This window comes from Sceloporus occidentalis, unplaced genomic scaffold, assembly GCF_023333645.1.
Source record: "Sceloporus occidentalis isolate IW3139 unplaced genomic scaffold, rSceOcc1.0.p SCAF_1, whole genome shotgun sequence".
Taxonomy (NCBI): Eukaryota; Metazoa; Chordata; class Lepidosauria; order Squamata; family Phrynosomatidae; genus Sceloporus; species Sceloporus occidentalis.
Genome location: NW_028316981.1, coordinates 104,725,710 through 104,745,154, shown reverse-complemented (window position 1 = coordinate 104,745,154; position 19,445 = coordinate 104,725,710). Strand labels below are relative to the sequence as shown.

General features: G+C 36.4%; 1 protein-coding gene across 9 annotated transcripts in view; it reads right to left on the bottom strand.

Annotated features, from left to right (window-relative positions):
* Positions 1–19,445, bottom strand: part of TCERG1 (transcription elongation regulator 1) — a 60,045-nt gene that overhangs the window by 22,368 nt on the left and 18,232 nt on the right. For 6 of the 9 annotated variants that reach the window (XM_089531353.1, XM_089531289.1, XM_089531337.1 and 3 more), the window contains 10 exons: positions 17,005–17,247; positions 13,493–13,555; positions 11,826–12,026; positions 10,215–10,354; positions 6,731–6,819; positions 5,735–5,895; positions 5,112–5,178; positions 4,812–4,947; positions 3,786–3,875; positions 670–788 (listed from right to left, as the gene is read on the bottom strand). In XM_089531353.1, coding sequence (XP_089387479.1) covers positions 670–788; positions 3,786–3,875; positions 4,812–4,947; positions 5,112–5,178; positions 5,735–5,895; positions 6,731–6,819; positions 10,215–10,354; positions 11,826–12,026; positions 13,493–13,555; positions 17,005–17,247 — 1,309 coding nt within the window. The remainder of the gene's footprint in view (positions 1–669; positions 789–3,785; positions 3,876–4,811; positions 4,948–5,111; positions 5,179–5,734; positions 5,896–6,730; positions 6,820–10,214; positions 10,355–11,825; positions 12,027–13,492; positions 13,556–17,004; positions 17,248–19,445) is intronic. The other 3 variants (XM_089531298.1, XM_089531315.1, XM_089531321.1) reach the window with 3 other exon arrangements.

Here is a 19,445-nt window from a genome sequence, read left to right as displayed (position 1 = left end):
CCAATCCTTCCAGATTTAAGCCAATAGAGAACAAATAAATTTTAAATATGGCAGTGGTTATATACTGTCAAATAACATATCAATGACACCTTGCTTTCACTGTGAATTAACTGTGGAAACCAACTTGCAATTCAGCAATCCAGTGTGGAGTACACATAAGGCTTTCCACTACTGACTGTGGAATGCCTTTTGTAGCTATGGCCTATTTGTACAGATTGTTGGAGTGAGGCTATTAGCTTTTAAAACTGCTGCCAAATGCTGTAAACAATTCCAGTAATATAATCCACACAGTGACTGACAGTGGTATGCTTCATATTTACATAATGCTAAAGAAATACAAGCTCTCTACTATACTGAATATTTTGTTATTGTTTCCGACAGACAATAAAAGCTGAAAGGTTGGGGAACTTGACATGTGCACATTTAGAGCAAATAAATCCATTCTCCACATCATGCAAAATATTTAGAATTGTTGTATATCTTGTAATAGTAAGTTTTAGAATTTGTGTGAAAATGACAATGACAGAAAACTTGTTGAGAAGAGTGCAAGCAAGACTAAGTCTTTTCAATGAGTGTAGAAACAGTGAAACGTAGTGCAGAAGTAATGGAATCCCATCGTGTTATCAGAAAAAGAACTTTTTAAATATAAATGGGAGAAAACAGTCATACCTTGGGTTAATCTTTGCTTCTTCCATCATTTTCTTGAAATCTTCCTTGGACTGCATTATTTTGTTTTTCTTTTCTTTGCGTTCTTCTTCTGCCCTGGTTTTGACATACTGATCAAATACCTAAAGAAAAAGCAAGAAGTATGACTATGTTGATTGCAAGATTGGCAGGTTGGCAGTTCAAGGCCTGGGTGCCGCATGATGGAGTGAGCTCCCATTACTAGTCCCAGCTTCTGCCAACCTAGCAGTCTGAAAACAAGCAAATGCAAGTACGTAAATAGGTACCATTTTGGTGGGAAGGTAAACAACATTCTGTGCAATCATGCTGGCCACATGATCACAGAGTAGTCTCTGACAATGCTGGCTCTTCGGCTTAGTAACGGAGATGAGCACCGTCCCCTATGGCCAGACACGACTTGACAATCTTGTCAATGGGGAATACCTTTACCTTTATGTATTTGGAGCATTATGTATTATTTATATGTATTATGCTATTATTTCTTAGATTGTATGCCATGGGCAGTTTTACTCTTATCTGTTTTATTGTTTGTATGTACAGTGCTGTGCAAATCTACAGCACTATATAAATAAAGCATAATAATAATAATAACAACAATAACAACAACAACAACAACAACAACAAGTCCAAAATTGATTATAGAAATTCCAGGATATATTTGATTCAATTTCCTTGTAACTTAAAGCCATGCTTTTTGAGATGGTTGTATAGAATTCTGATATGGAAGAATGACAGGGAGAAAAAAGAGAGGTTATCACTTTGCTGGAAGACCTAACAACTACAAGTGCTTCAGGAGGCTAGGTGCAGCTGATCTGGATGAATGATGGGTCCTTATATTAGTAACTTGTGGAGAGACCAAGACACTATGGATACTCTACTGACACATGAGACAACAGGGAGAACCATAGCCTCTCAGGCCAATATGAAACCACCAGAACTACTTTTGCACTTTGCAGCACCACTTTCCTCAGAATCCTCCATATTAGAAGAATGAGAAGGTAAGCATAGTTTAGCCTCAGAACCCAAGAGGCTATCAGCACATTTTGGGTTTCCATTATTCTGGAAAGTACTCTTGAGCAAATCTTATGACATTTTCATCATGTCATCTATTTTTACTGCAGTCAACCATACATTGGATTCAACCATACATTGCCTGAAAATATTTTTAAATATAAAATAAAATCCAAAAAGCAAACCTTGCTTTTTGTCATTTCATATAATTGTCATCATCTTACTATCCTACTGTATATGATGAGACTTGACCATCCATGGATTTGTTATCCAGAGGGTCCTGGAATTAAACCCCAGTTGATACCAAAGGGCTCACTGAAATACGTGACGATGAAGGCAAAGTGTTTGGGAGCAGAGAAAGGCGAGACAGGTGGCTTTTTACTCTAGTCAATGTATGTTGTGACAGGCCTGCTAAAAAGTCCATGCAGACTGAGCAGTAATCTCTTGACAATTAATTTCCCATGTGAACAGTTTGGCATGTGGATCTGGAAGGATTGGCAGAAGGAATTTTGTGAAGCATCCCTCAAGTGAATACACCTGAACAGACGGTGAGGATCTGACCACTAGATATGGGGAATGTTTTATCTCCGTAGTCAACTTCACTGCTGTTTATAATATAAGGCCAATCTGCATCTGATAAATTAAGGGAAGCCAAGATGAAGAAAGGAAACAAACAAACAAACAAACAAACCCAAGCTCATTATTCTTACTGCTGCTGTTTCCCCTGCAGAGCTATTTGTAGCTACAGGTGCTCTAAGATGTGGGGAAGGCTGATCTTCCTCCTCAGTGGAATGGAAGGAAGCTTTAGTGGATACAAAGCTTTAGTTTGATCAGGCTTACTCTTGTATTTAATAATGTGGTAGGATTAAGTTCATTGAAGACATCAGGGCCTCTTGGTAGGATTCAGAATCATGAGTACCTTTGCCTTTACACCAGCACAACTGTACTTGAATGACATTTTTGAAGTACAGGATCATCATTAAAAAACAAAACAAAACAGAAGCATGAGCATTAATTTGGTACCTGAAGCAAAATGCTGAATTGGGAACCCCACTTGATATAACAGCAGTAAGGTGCGCTTTTATATAAAAATTTATATAAAATTTGATCAGTGTTCAATGATACAGCAGTGACAGAAATGTCTGTTTATGGCTCCATATGGCTCCCAAAGGAAACAGTTAGGAACCCACAGGAAAAGAGGCATAAAAAGAAGGAATTTCTACTGTTCAAGACATTCAGGAAAAAAAGTATTGTTGTATACTCAAATGTTGCCTCATATGTCACAATCAAAGAGAAGAAGCACAGTTCACACCAAGAGAAGTGTGATGAGAATTATAAGTAAAGGAACATTGGCCTGTTACAGACTGCCAAAATAAAGCTGCTTCGGGTCTCTTTGGAGGTATGCTATTTAAATGATGCATGGGTCCTAAGAGTCCGGAGGTCACACCAAATCCACACTCCATTCCTACGGACTGGAGTGCAGCTTTGGTGCAGCTTCCGGATTCTTAGGATGCATGTATCATTTAAACAGCATACCTCCAAAGAGACCCGAAGCAGCTTTATTTTGGCAGTCTGTAACAGGCCATTCTTTCTTTTTTTATACTACATAAAGGAAACTCTGGTAAAATGTCTAAAAACTATAATGATAAATGAACGCTGACAATTTTTATTTGCAAATTTTTGCAATTCTTATTACCATCTCTACAAAAGAAATACTTTATGGAGACTGGAGCTGATTCTAAACAAAATGAATGCAACTTTTTCTAGCAGTTAGGCAGGTTATTCCTATACAATTTCTCTGGTATAAGGTTTCCTGTTTGTGAAGTGGACAACTCTGTACCCACATATACATTTGCACGTGAAGCTTTCTGCTTGCAACAGAAAATGTCATTTTCTCTTAAATGAGAAATACACAGGAACCTTACCCTTCTTTCCACACCCATTATCAATTATTTGAAACCTCAAATATTACCAAAGTTAGATTGGAAAATAACAATGCAAAAAACCTGAAAAACACTCAATAAGTCAGATACCACTGACTTACTTTATTTCTCATCTTCAATATAGACTTATTAGTCATCTCCTTTTACCTGTTTCCTTTCTTTAGGATTAAGAAGCAGATATCGGGGATCAAAAACTATCTTGTGTAGCTCCTTCTCCCAAGTAGAAAAAGCAGAAACCTAAAAAAAGAGAAGTGGGGGAAAGAATGGTAACTTTTTTCTGGCAATTAAATTCATCCTAAGACACACGGGTTGTACAATGCTGCTTGAAACCTACAGGACATCTGTTAAAAAGGGAGGCATGACTGAAACCCATACAGCAGTTTCATCACTAATAGATGATGAGCTGCAGGAGGTCAGCATGGCAAATCTCCACACTAATTGGCCCTGAAAACGTCTACATAATTACACAGAACTAACACACGCCTAATTACTCATTAAAATAACCACTACTGTGTGACATTTAAAAACTGCTACATCAAAAGAAAACCTTGAAGTTCTGTATTCCAGGTTCCTATGCCTTCATATTTCTTTCTAAATGATACAGTATTCTTCAGTCTCTGGAATAAACTGGAGGGTTTTGTGCAGGAATCAATTGGGGCCAAGGTAAAACAAAAAGAGCTGGAAGTTGAAAACTTATGACAGTTCATAGACTTATGACTTTTTAAAAAAAATGCAGTTAAAAAACCAGAATTTTCTGTCTCCGCAAGTTCTCATTTTAGATAATGATTTGATTTTTTTTCCAGGCAGTGGTCCAGATACTGCAGTACTCTCTGTAGTACACTGTAATAACCCTGAGGGTGGCAAAAACCTTTTAAAGACAACTAGCTGGAGGGACTGGGTAAAGAAGTACCTTCTAGATCTGTCAATTATTTCATTAGAAATAATACTTTATTTATCATGGCAACAAATCTAGGCCAGTCACTCTATAGGGCAGGACTATAACCACTGTGTAGCACACAAAAAATAATTCTCAGTACATTCCTACCACAATGTGAAAGTTTTGTCCTTTCATCTTCTAATTTAAAAACATATGTGTATATGATAATTAATAGCCAACGATAAATTAGAAATTTACAATGTTCCTGCTAACTTAATAAAATAATAGTTTCTGACCCCTCTCTCTAGTAGCATATCCTTGAACTGTTTCATTCGAGCTTCCAAAGGGACAATAGCTCTCTCTCGAGCTGCTTTGATTTCAGCTTCCATTGCAGCCTCCTTTTCTGAATCAATGTCTTTGCTATCTTCTTTCCTACAAAATAGAAACATATAAAATTCTATGAAAAAACATCAATATAATTAAATCTCTGATTTTCCAAATTCACAAAAGCCTAAAGCCTGGTTCAGACTGAAGAACTAATTAAGCTTAGGTAGGTTCATGGGTGAGTTGATCATGCAATATTACTCTTGACTTACTTCCGCTTCTTTGCTTTAATAGGCTCATCATCGTTAGTTTCTTCTAACATTTCATGCTCTTCTTTTACTGTAAGAAAGATTTTTATTAGCATTCTTGTAGGCAAACTTCATCACATATGCTAGTTATGGCCAGAAGCAATTTTGCTCAGTTGAGACTAGTGTGCCTACCACACCCCTTCCCTGAGGAGGCATTCTGGCAGCATGCAAAAGCATTCTTGCTAAACGGGTGAATGCCCTATGGAGTAGAATTATGTTTCCTGCTACTCAGTGTTTTAATCTGTATTTTAATGTAATGGTGTTTTAACTTATAGCCTATTTTTCATCTGTTTTGTGCTCTATCTTTTATTTGGCACCATACTGGCTTTTTTTTTTTAAAAAAAAATTGGTTTTACTTGCACATATTTTATAAAAAGTAAAGAATAGCAGATTTCCTAATATTATGTAAACATAATTGTCATGGCAACAAAAGTGGATTAATCACAGTGTAGTCCCAACAATCACCTGTGAACCATTAACTTTACCCACTCCACTTTTATACTGCTTCAAAATACGAACAAAAGTTAGAATTCATATTTAAAATGACAAAATATCGAAGAAGAAAATCAGGGCAACACTTTTCTTACTTTGTTTTTTCCCATCATCCATTCCTTTTTTGTGAGGAGGTTCTTGAATAATTTTGTCTACATCAGCTCTTCCTATTAAGTCATCTGGTCGGTCCCACATAGACAGACGCGTGGTAGGATTGTAAAAGAAAACTCGTTCATCACCAGTCCAAACCACACACCTAAGAAAAAATGCCACAAATTCTCAATTTTGGTGTATTCTATTTTATTTTATTTCATATTCATGAGTCACTAGCAGACAATTCTGCACCTACCAGTGGGTCCATAATCCACAGGTCAGGCTTCTGTTCATAAAACAAAGGGCCTCCAATTCCTTGTGTAATGGAGACTTCAGCACCTTCAACACAAATCTAAGTATATTTACTCAGAAAAAAGCCACACTATATTTGGTGCTTATTCCCAAAGCCAAAATCTTTGGTATTTAATCGCACCTGACTGTCTTGGATTGTCCCCTCTCCTCCTCTTTTGCTCTTGAGATTCAGATGCGAACTGCTGCTCTGCTGATGGCAGAATAGAAACAGAAGGTGATCTTGGCTGATTTCCATTGCTCCCTGCAGTCCCCATGCCAATGGGTATCTGTTCTGTAGGTATCTTCTCAAACAGTTTGGTAGGTGGGGGCGGGGATGAGGGGAGAATCAATAAAGATCACCTCCTCAACTCTTCCGGCCAGCCGGAGTGTCCTAAATAGAACTCTAATCAGGCAATATGTCAACTGGATTCAATCATATGCAAAGCAATTAGATGTGGACTGTGGCTACTTCTGCCATCAATGTCTAGTGAGTTGTCAATTTGACAGACAAAAACCAAAAATCCATTTTCGCTTTTTTTATTACAAAATATATAAACCCACTCAATGCTACTGATACCATTACTATAGGATTTTAAAATCAAAAGTTTATGTTGATTATGTTGTTGATTCCAATATTAATTTTTTACAATATGAAGTACATAAACATGTCTAATACATTCATAAATTTAAGAAAGTAAGTTATATACCATGGAGTACCAGGAATAGGAGTAGTAGCCACAGGTTTTGCTTTCTGAGCTGCCTTTTCTTCTTCAGTCATTTCTTCTTCTTTTGGCTCCTGATGAGAGAACAAAAGCTGTGGAAATCAGTTACACTTCAAGACTAGCTACTGGGTTGTATTCAACAATAATATCAGCAAAAAAAATAATAGTTGCACAACTACTAGCAGAATTACTAGTGCAAGCAAAACCTAGCATAATTAAGGCATACTGAGTGGTAGAAAAAGCTTGAACAAGTGGAGTCATACTATAGGATTTAATTCTCTTCAACTAATTGTGATAAAAAGTAAACAAAACAAAACAAAACAAAACAAAAACACCAAAAAACTCCCTGATGTTTTAGAACATAATCAAGTCTAGGCAACAGTTGAACATTGCATAACATGTTTTCTGAAGGCATAACATGTTTCCTTAATAAAAATGGTTTACTTATACTAAGATTCAATATATACCAAGAGGGTGTTTTTTTAAGGAAAACATTTCTTAACATCTTGGCAATATATGAGCTGTCAAATTTGTATGTACGTATCTTTCTCCTCTATCTTTTGCTATTTGTTCTGAAAAAAACTTAACAATTTTGTTGTTGATATTTTAATTTCTAAACAGAATGGACATTTATTTAACATTTCAGCCACTACGGTTATTCTTTAAAAATGCAGTAGTTCCTAGGTAACACTGCAGTACACAGTAATGATTGTGTTCTGTTTTTGAGAAGAACTGTAAAATCAAACATTGCATCTCATAAATTCCTTAATTAAAGAACATACTATTGGTGAATTGCCAATATGTTTTGTTTATTATCCAAAATAGGATCAATTACATTCCACCTTAGATCATAATCCCCCTTTAAACAAGGGGACCAAACAGGATTGCATGCTGCCAGTATTCTGTGTCATTGTAGTAGAGCCCTGACAGATAGGATATTGTTCAAACAGTTAAAACTGGAAAAACCTGCCCCAAGCCATTCTTGCTAACCCCATAACGAATCCCGAGGAAGGAAGATGCAATACAGGTCTGAACTTATATCAAACTAATAGAAGATATAAGGATACCACCGCCAACCAATCTTAACAATTTATGGGAATATCATAATGAAATAATAAAGCAAACAAAAATAAATATGAGCAATCAACCAAAACTTAGTCTGTAATGGATACATTATGTACTGGAAATTTAAATAAAAGTCCTGCTCAAATTAAATTTTCTCTTCCATGTTCTTCTGATAATACTGCATCTCAAAACCTGGCAATGTAGCTTCAATTCATACTTAAAAAAAAAAAAAGCAGTTTAAAACTTTTTTTAAAAATGACTTCTCAAAATGTAACAGAAGAGGGGTTGGGTATCCCTGAAATCCACAAAAATGACACTGCATTTCAACTGCACCAACTTCTTCTATTAAAATAGTTTTAGATCACTTAGATCAAAGAAATGTGTATCAGGAACAAACCATTCCTGTGTCTTGGGTCCACTCTACTAGTCCTGAAATTTCACCATTCACCATTCCGTATCCTGTTATGCTCACTCATCTTTCATCCAGACAAAATATTATGATTTACTAACTGAACAAGTTTTACACAGATTGATTTGTATTTTTCCCTCAAAGCAGCAAAGGAAGAAAGCAACAAATCAGAGGTAATCTATCATCTTCTATAAATGCATAGTTTCAGATAAATTAGATTCACTTTTTGAGTCTGAATACAGAAGCACATCAAGGTAGCAGAGTGCTCCCTATGTTTGAAAGCAGAAGCACATCGAGGTAGTGAAGTGTTCTCTGCTTTTGCAAGTATGATGGGGGACGCATACCTCTAAATCTAAGGGGATGGTTCCAATCATAAATAAATTACAATTATAAACTGCTCATTATAACACACAATCAAATATATATATACTGGAAGCAGGATTAACACCCCTATTAAATTGGCACCCATTAATAAAGGAAGCTTGATGTGTTGAGGATGTGACTATATTCCTCATTTTCCTGTAAGGAGGGAATGACCAATGGTCCGTGGGTTTTGCAACAGGTAAGAAAAGAAATTAGTATCAGTAAATCTGAACACATTAATCTGGATCTTGGTCTAGTTGTCATAATACAGGTTGAAAAGCTGCCAATAAGGATTTTACCTCCTTCTCCTTGTTGGCAGCAAGACAAGCCACCATAAGTAAATGGAAATTCAACATAATGTGTATAGATAACTCGTGTAACTGAATTTGGAAATCATCTTCTTAGACAAAGCGACAAACCAAATTAGACAAGCAATGGAACAAACATTCAATGACTCATTTGAAATGCTGTGGTTGCCTTTCATCTGCTACAGGAACTATAAGTAACTAAGGGGTACAACTGTATTCCACAGCAATACATAGACAGAATTAAATAAAGCAGTGGTTCTCAAACTTTTTAATTAATTAATTAATTAATTAATTAATTGTATTTATAGCCTGCTGTTCATAGACAAATGCTCTCAGAGGATCTTACAGATTGTTACTTTTGTGACCCTTTTCATCTAATGTAGTAGATTGAATAAAAATATTTGTTTGTTTAGGGTGCATATTTTCATTTGCACATTCATTTATATTAATGAATATGCATGAATATATCCATGAAACAGCATCTCATCCCAAAAAACCAGGGCAGTGATGAGAAATGTGGGGGAAGAAGCAGCAATGGTTCAGGATGAGCCCTGCCAGAGGTCATGGTCCAGACAGCTTACCTACTCTCCACTCTCAGCAGAGGCAGCTGTTCCATATACCCTCCTCACTCCTCTCTTTCTCTCCAGGACAGAAAGGGTTAGGGAAGCAGGAGGAGGTCATGCCCTCAAGACTGACTAAAGGACAGAGCTTATTCCACTCCAGAACTTAAAAGAAACACTGATGCCTTCTACTCTCTCAGAGCTTGTTTGAGGTGAAATGATAAAGTGCCAACACTGCTGCCCAGGTATTCAAAAAGATCCAAAGCAGTGCCACAGCAGAGAGAGTAGAGAGGATTGGTGCTTCTCTTAGGTTCGTTATTAAATTATTATTTAACTTTAGCTTGCCCTTAATTCTACTATTTACTTATAGCTTTATGGACAAAATCCAGTGGTGGGCATCCATTTACAGAACTATTTCCATCAATAGAAATGGGAGGAGAAGCAATCTCCTCCTACCCTGAAACTGCCTGTTCACCCTGGAAACTCCAGAGGGCTGGGAAACTGTCAAGAACCAGGTTTTGAGTGCTGCCAAAAGCTGCAATGTGTGTGTGTGTGTGGGGGGGAATTATGCTGTACTGGCCTTACAGAACAAGTGAAATATCAGATTTAGACCTGCTTTCAGACATTAACAGAATAAAAATGATAAGGCTGCAATGTGGAGGGGGAAAGAAAAAAAGCTATGTTATACTGGCATTACAGAGCAAGTGAAATATCAGATATAGATCTGCTTTCAGACATTAACAGAATAAAAATAATAAGTTCACCTGTATGTGTGTTACGTCTTTTACCTCCTTTATGAGCTCCTTGATAGGTTCAATTTTAGGTTCTTCTTCTTCTGTCTCCATAGGCAATGGGTCCTCAGTAGGTTCTTTAATGCTTTCTTTCATTTTTTCTTCTACTTTTTCTAAAAAAGAAAAAAAAAGCACTCTTAATCTTTACATTATTATTCATTTATTATTTTATTAAAGTTTGTAAATTCAAAATCACATATACACTTATCAGTATAATATTTATTACCAGTATTCAACAAACACAACGGTAGAAAATTTTAATTTTGGCAAACAAAAATAATTGGGGAGGGAGAAGCTGTGGACGGTGGAGAAAGTGAAGTCTCTGGGCCACATGCAGTCCATAAGGTGATTTGAGAGGCCCCCAGGACTCCCCAGTACTTCAATAATTTTTGTCCCAAATGACCTGTCAGGGCATGATGGGCATTTTGCCATGCTCCTCAGGCATTCTAGGCCCAGGATAGAGCTTGTTTCTAACAGGAAGAGTCAGGGCGGGGGGTATGTAATCCCTTTAAGCTAATATGTGCAACAGCTAAATTGGACTGTCAGAAATGCAGAGATTTTTTGGAAAATTAACTTGAGATAACTATTCCATGGGATGCTTTTATCAGTTTCTTTCAAACACATCTAGTCAAGCTACCTAACTAATTTCAAAGTTATTAGAAATAATAATGAAAAAGAGAACAAGGAAAAGAAAAGATAGATATAAGATGAATTTAAGGATGAAGAATCAGCAGAACATATAATTTCCTATATTTTGGTCACATAGGATTTTTACACACACACACACACACACACACACACACACACACACACGATACTTACCTAAAAAAAGAAAACACAGTAACATGTGGTATAAGAAAGTATTAGCGGGAGGAAAAAACAGGATCTCAAACTTTGATGTTCAGTTTAAGATACTGACAGAACATTTAGAAAGATGTGTTTGGCTAGACAGATATGTGATTCGACAGCTGTTTAAAGACCACTACAAAAACAAGCACACAAAAGGAGACTGAAGAGTAATACTATGATGATAGTAATTGAAACTGAAAAGATGAATGACAGATTGTATAAATGACCAGGAAAGGGAGATAAATAATGAACATGACACCAAGGAATAGTGAGATAGGATGTAACCCTGAAAAGCAAACTGAGTGGTAGAAGCCTACTAATTCACAGTGATCCAAAAGTCAAGCTGCCTGATTGTTTAGTCAAGCAGAAAGCAGGGTGCTTTTTGATATGGCACTTTGTGTTTTGAATTCTGTCCTTCAACAAATATGACAGGCAGCAGCAAAAATGCTGTTTTGCCACCTCCTAAAAACAAGTCCATTTGATTAAGAATTTGCCCATTTTAATGTACCTCAATAAAATTTTCAGTTTCACTATGGGTTCTGTATCTGTACTTTAATTTTAATTCTTGTTTTATTAATTTTGTATGTTATGCTGGAATCTTGTTAATGAGCAATATTTTAAATAAACCTTTGTACATGTGCAGAGTGGTATGCACAAATTCATCAGTTAAGAGCTTTCCTAATTTTGCAAAACACATTGTAAATAGCATACAGGATGTAAAATTAAATACTTTACCTTTCTCTTTTAGTTCTTGTGGCTTCTCCCATGTTGATTCCAGTGTCCTATTGTTATAGTAGTAAGTCTTCCCATCTGCTGTTTTATACTCTGTCCATTCAGAGACTGCTGTTGCTCCAGCCAATGTAGCGGGTGATGCAGCAATAGCAACTTGAGGATGGATCATAGGTACAATAGGAGGAGCCATTCCTGGCAAGACACCTAGGTCAGAGGAGGCAACAAAAGTACTGATAAAGAAACATTTTTGACTCTTAAGAACCAAAATGAATCCAGCATTTATAATGTCATATAAAGGAAACAAAACAACTAACACTTGAAGATGACATATTCTTTCTAAAATGTATTCTGATGTTAGTAAACCACACTTGTTACACTACTCACTAGCGGCTCTTGTTTAATTGTACACCCAGCTGCTTACAACACAAAATGTAGGTGGAATTTTACATATCATGTGAGCTCACAGCATTTTATAAGTGTTAAGAAACCAACTATATTTATTTCCCAATACTATACACTATGTATAAAGATCAAGAGCAGAATTAAACGATTCTCTGCACCTTCCAGAGAATAAAGTATTCCCAATTCCATATACTCTATATATGGATCAGGATCAACATTCAGTGAAGAATAAGTTCTCTGAAAGAAATTACAGTGGCTGCGAGTATTAAAATAAAAAGCCAGATTTTATTGTACAGATGCAGTGAATATCTATCAGCAAATAATCTCTCTTATGTCTCTTACTTCTCTTTCTTGATTGCTCAGAATTTGTGATCCAGCAAGAGAAACTCTGTTCAGGTAGGTGAACAGAGCCTAGTACACTTATTGAGCTCAAATTATCATTAGCGTTAGCAGCCATTTTGGGGAGGATGGATCAAATGTTTAGATCTGGCATGTAGGTGTCTGATTCCCTTCTTCTTGGGTTTGGTTTAATGTTTCATAAAGTTTGTGAAGATTTTTAGAAAAAGATAGGGCATATTTTATTATTATTACTATTTTGAGCTGAACTTTATCTGGAAGTTTTAGAAAGGAAAAAAAGTATAAAGTTAAATTAATGACAGAATAATTTCCTCACTTTATTTAAGCAGCAGAAGGAATAAATTGACATAACTTTTAAGTATTTTTCTCCTTAGATGTACTATGATTTAGGATCTTGGCATACAGAATAGATTTAGTGATTCAACTCTTAACTTTTGTACTGAGTGTAAATGGTTCTGACCACAAACTGCTTTTTCTGTGAAACTGTATGTATCTAGAACAACATTAAAAGTTTAGTTTAAAAATTTTACATACATACATACATATATATATACACATACACAAGCACACTAACATGCAAACAAAGTCTGATCAATGTACAGATGGCAGGAGAGGGAAAAAACCAAAACACTGTATCCCACAAAGAACAACAAAAGCAAAATATGGACATGGAAGAGATTCACATGAATAGAATAATTTAAATTGAAAAGATTTTGTACTATGTAAGGTAATATTGTCAGTTAATTTGGAAGGTTTCTTGCTGGCTACATGTGAAATCTGTATAAGTGTACTTTGAAAATAAAGTTAGAGATCCAGTTATTTGGGGAAAGCAAATAAAAGATAAAAACAACAACATTCACTATCATGCCAACTTACAGACAAAACAGACTAAGATGGTTTTAAAAAATTACCGGTCTTGGTGGTAGCGACTGTCTTTACATACGGGCAGCTGACTATTTGCATCATTGCTACACCTGTAAAATGGATAAGCAAGCATGTTGGAAAGCTGCCACTGTATGTCAGCTACCACTGGGAATCTGAGCAGTATCAGTCACCTGCTACAAATTTAGCAAGCCATTTTTTTCAATGGCAATAAACAACAAGCAGGGATAACATTTTATTGAAGTGATGTCAGATTGATCACAGTTCCTGCAATAGCCTTGATTTATGCTGAGCAAGAAGACTCAAAGGACAACAGATATGGTCCTTTAAAATTGTGGGATGACCCAGGGATTTAGATTAAGTGTGGGTAGATTCCTTGACCTTTGAGAAACAGTGCTAAAAAGAAAGTCCATACTTATTTTATTCTCTAGAACTTTACCCAGTATTTGGCAAAACATCTCATGCAGCCCAATCATATATGTAACTACTTGGAAGGAAATCCCACTGTGTTCTGTAGGGCTGAATCCCAAGTATGCAATGGACTGAAGCTGTAGGAATGTATTTATTTTGGTAAACAAGAGAAAACAGTAATACTAAAAGGACAATATCATACTATGAGGCACAGGTGTACCAGTTTTGGGGGAAGTATAAGAAAGTGAAGTGAAATAAGAGGAGACAAGATATGGAGAGAAGAAACAAAAAACTGAGTTGATGGCTATTTAGCAGCCTATACATGGTGATTAAAAAAGAATGGTGTAAAACTGAGTAAGAAGAACTGTACTTTTGTACCATTCTTTTTATATCACTCTATCTGCACTCCCATACATCTTCTCTCATCTCTCCCACTCCTATATCAATTCAAGGATAGCCCTTTACGTGTTATCCAAGCCAAATGTGAACTATTTTCCATCTTGTGATTAGGATAGCATTTACTGGGCACCATTAATGTAGAGAGATCTTGTAGCACCTTTGAAATTAACTGAAATTAAGTTTCCTAGTTAAGAAGAACAGATTCAAGAACTGTATTTTAATTGAAAAATGATATTGACAGGTCACATAGGCTAAGGTAACCAGAAAATGAGGAAGGAAAATAAAGGAATTGGAGTGAGATTCCCAACAAGAGATCATTTAAAGAAGGCTACTACATGAGAAAAACCAAATTGTTACAGTATCTTCCAGTTTTGAAATGCAAAAAGTAATTCTCTGAATTCCTGAAAAATATTATATTGTACTGTCGGGGGGGGGGGGGCTTTAAAGAAAAAATCTAAATTCAAAACACAAAAATCAAAATGTTTCTCAAAGAGAGTGTTCTATGCAATAAACTATAATATCATTCAAAGGTTTTTGTATTTTATCAGTCTTGAAGATAATGTCCAATATTCTAGTAAGATTCCCAAGCTTTATTCATGCATGGAACAAAAAGCAACCTGGCAGGTCAAGCAGAGTATTTGCTGATATATGCTAGGGTGAATTAATGCTATAAAACCTGTAATGAATGCAGAGGTTAATCTTGTTAACCATATTCTGAATGTGCCTGAAAATTAAAGCTAGGGCTGTAATCCTAAACACACTTACTAGAAAAGTAAGTCCAACTGTGTATATAGAAGTTCTCCATAAACATGCATAGGATTGTACTAGAAACTAGTATGTGCAAATAAATATAAAAGTTAATTGAATTAAGATTTTATCCATAAAGATTTCTCAGGAAAATAGCCATTTTCACTGTCAAACTCAACCATGTTAAAATGTACCATTTGCCTGAATGTCCTAAAAGAGGCCCACTGTTCCAGTTACAGGTATGTCACACAATATGTAACTGCACTAGATTGGCTTTGTTAAGCATTAGAGATGTAGAAATTTGCATGACTGCAACTACATAGAAGAATAAAGACAGTGCCTTCCTCTCTTTCTGGTTCCCTCTACTTTTCCTAGCATTATTGTTTTTTCCAGTGAGTTGTACCTTCTCAAGACTCAAGGGGTAACAACAAATATAATCTTAGTCTTGCCAAATGTTATTCTGTAAACCCTCTTTATAGTTGTACAGATATTGATTGCAAATTAGATAATCTAAGGCTGCTGTCCTTGAACTTCCAGGGAGATTTCTGGCTTGATCTGTTCTAGGACCCATTTGTTTGTCTTTTTGGCTGTCCATGGCATCCTCAATACTCTTCTCCAGCACCACATCTCAAATGAATTGATTTTCTTCCTATCTGCTTTTTTCACTGTCCAGCTCTCACATCCATACATGATAACAGGGAATACAATGGCTTATTTACTTTTAAATAAAGATTACTTACTTTTAAATAAATATTTAAATAAAGATTTCAAATAGATTGTCTTTGAACAATCAGGTTCTAGCTTAATAGACCAGAACATGGAAAACCATGATTTAAAGTACACTTTAAGAATGCATTAACTAGAGGTCCCAATTCACATGTAATTTGTGACCTGCTTTTTTTCCTTGTTTGTGTGAAGGAAAGAATGAAGTAGACGCAAAGGGGCCATATGCAAGTTCTCAAAACTTCTACAGATCTAGGCTTAGTAAACCAGCATTTTATCTTCTCATGGTGCTCACAATGTACCAATTCTCTCTTAAATCATACAGATGTGAAACCTTACTCCATTTTTGTACTGAAAGGTTCATATTATAAGAATTTAAGCTGGAGTGTAGTCCACCCAGATACAGATTTAAAATTACAGTGTGTTCCACACAGCATACGTTATTTCAAATGTCAATATGCCAACAGTCACAGCCTTTTTGCAATCTATGTATTCTGTATCTGCACATTTCTTGACATCCAAATAACTTTGTTTGTTTGTATAATACTGAATACTTTCCATGATTACAACACCTTTTCTGTCAAGTACACATACAAAAACCTGTTCTGAACCTGCATTTTAGCCTACAAGGGTTTCTACAGAGAACTAGTCAGCCTAAGAATCAATCTGCAGAGAACAGAGTTGGAAAACCAGTGGATCTCCTGATGTTGTTGGATTACAAGGATGATGGGAATGGCAATCCAACATCATCTGGAGAATTACAGGTTCTCCAACTCTGATGTAAAAGCTGTTTGTACCTTATTTTACTTGAAGGCTGTAGTCTACTTCTATCAGACATCATCCAATTTTAAAACAGGTAAGGCCTAATATAACATTTTTATGGCACAATCCTATGCATTGGATTCAATAGGACTTACTCCCAAGATAAGTATGTAAAGGATCACAAACTAAGTACCAGAGACAAGATGAATTTCTTCCAACTACTAATTGTAAAATCAATAAATTATGTTTTCTGAAGCACAAGATGTATTCTGCTCATGCCAAAATAGTATTTCACATGACTGGATGTGGCTTATTTCCAATAAAAATAAATATTGGAAATTCTGCTTTCAAAGGATTGTCTAATAACTCCACATTTGTTGAAGAATAAATTTTAAATGAAGAGATTCAGGCAAATTCCATACACAGTGGACACATGAGTGCAAACAAATTGACAACATGGACATGGGACTGACAAGACAGTTGTGACTTCCCAATTTACCTGGTAGTGGAATAGGCATGCCGGGAAGGGGAACACGAAATGGAGGTACCATTACTGGTGGAAAAGCCGGAATTGCTGCTGTTGGCTGAGGAACTGCATGAGGAACTGCAGGAGGCAATGTCTGTGGGACTGGCTGTGGTACAGTTTGCACAGGCGTAGCAGAAGGAGCAGAGGTTGAAACACTGACTGAAGGTGTGGCAACTGAAACAGCTGAGCTGGGGGTCTGGTCTTGTGTTGTAGGTGCTGATAAAGAAAACAGACATCTGAAACTGTATCATATAGTATCAGCTGTATATTTAATAGGACTAACCAACGGTACCTTGTACACTGATGCTAAACTGGGCATAATCTCAGCTGATTTAAACATACATATATTGATATAGTTTTCAGAGAGGCAACATATTATTTCACTTCAGTACAGATCTCCATTATAACAAATTGTTTTACAAATTATAGTTAGGATCTTCAAGGTGCTCTGTTACTGTAGCCCCCTTTAAAGAAGTTTTCTGCTATGAGAAACAAATCATGGAACAATCTCTGCAGCTCTGAACATTTACTCTGTTCATACACACACTCACCTCAATTGCCTATGTAAAGTAAATTTCTGAAAAGAGCTGATACTGAGATTTTTCAGCTTTCTTCAAAGGACAGTTCTAGCATTTTATTTCACCTTCACATTTTCCATATAATGCACCTAACAAACCTCCAGAGCAGTGGCAGAAGTTTTCTGTTGATTCACCAAACAGCAAAGATGGTCAGTTTATGAATGCATAAGCAACTTACATAACACCAAGAAAATACAGAACAACCCCAAACAATAAAACTACCATTTTGGTCAACTCGAGTGCACAAGCTATGTGCAATATAACAAAAAAATTTAAAACATGTCAGCAGTGCTCAATGTTTTACCCCTTGAATTGAGACACTGTAAGCAATCTAGAATCCTGTAGCACCTCCAAGTGGCATTAGTATTTAATATTGAATTCTGCAGGCATTTAAGGATGCAGAGAGATCTTGTAACACCTTTGAGATGAACTGAAAGAAACTGAAAGCATGAGCTTTTGTAGACTTCAGTCCACTTCCCCAAATGCATTTGGGGAAGTAGATTGAAGTCTACAAAAGCTCATGTTGCCAATTTCTTTCTTTCAGTTAGTCTCAGATGTGCAACAAGATCTCTCTATGTACTGATTCTACAAACTTACATGGCTATATCTTTGAATTCTACCACTATGGAAGGCATTTAAGGAGTTAATGTTGCTTATTCCAATATGCATAAAATGCAGGACAACCTAATAAATGTAATTGGTTGCAGTATAGAATCTGCTCACTTTAAGCCTCATTCTGGCATTCAGAACATTTTAATCCTGCATCATGGTTTTTTTGCAGATTTTGCAAAGAACAAAACCTACAAGGCAATTTACTACACTGCACATTGTAACATTTACTGCACCAAAGAATTGTACTCACTGACTTATAGATACCTGCCATATTAAAAAAAATCAACAGATGAAATATCAGTATTTTAAGACACAATCAGTATGATGGTTTATTTCCTTTCTTTCTTTTTTGCACAAAAAGAAGGCTGACAGGCAAAACAAAGACACAATCTCATGTGAACAGATGTTTTCTAGTTCTGGGTGTTTGGATGTTATGGAGAAACTTTGTTTCTGCACCTACATGGGGGTGCATTTGGGGCATTTTTCTACCCTGCAATACACTCAATTTGTTATTAAGGTCACGAAGTATCTCAAATTAAGTCATTCAGTATAGGTTTTCTCATCTGCCTACATGAGAACCAAGAATTAAAATTCAAAATATACCATAAAACACTTTCAGTAACATTCTCATAACTAAGAGGCTGTATAGACAGCCCTGAAAGGGTGATCTGCATCCACCCATTTTTTCCCATAGGCTGCACCAACTAAACAGCGCGGCCTCCAGGAGGCATAGAAAGGCTCTTTCTGGGATGCGCCAAGGCACCACTGGCACCCTTACGCGCAGTGATGATTTACGTGTGGCGCCATTTGGAGGCTGCGCCACACGTATGTCATCATGGTGGCCCTCGTGTGGACAGGGGCGAGCCATGATGGCGCCAGGGGGTGCACATGGTAGGGCTCCAAACCCTAAAGTCAGCCCCAGGCCGCCACAAAGCAGTGGTCTATACCAGGCCTAAATCTGCAGAAGAATTACAGATACATTAAACTGTTACAGCACAAGGGCCAGATATTTTCTAAGGTCTTCCTTCCCCTTACACTGTGGAAACACTTCAAAAAATAATGGAAACCAAAGCAGACGACATATAAATCCAATAGTTTATTTGAGTTGGATCACATGGGTTGCTTCACTGTCGATAAACCTTGGAAACCTGAACCATTTTAAAAAACAGTCAAGCCTATCTGCAAGTACTACCTTAATAACCAATGCACAGACAAGATAAGAAT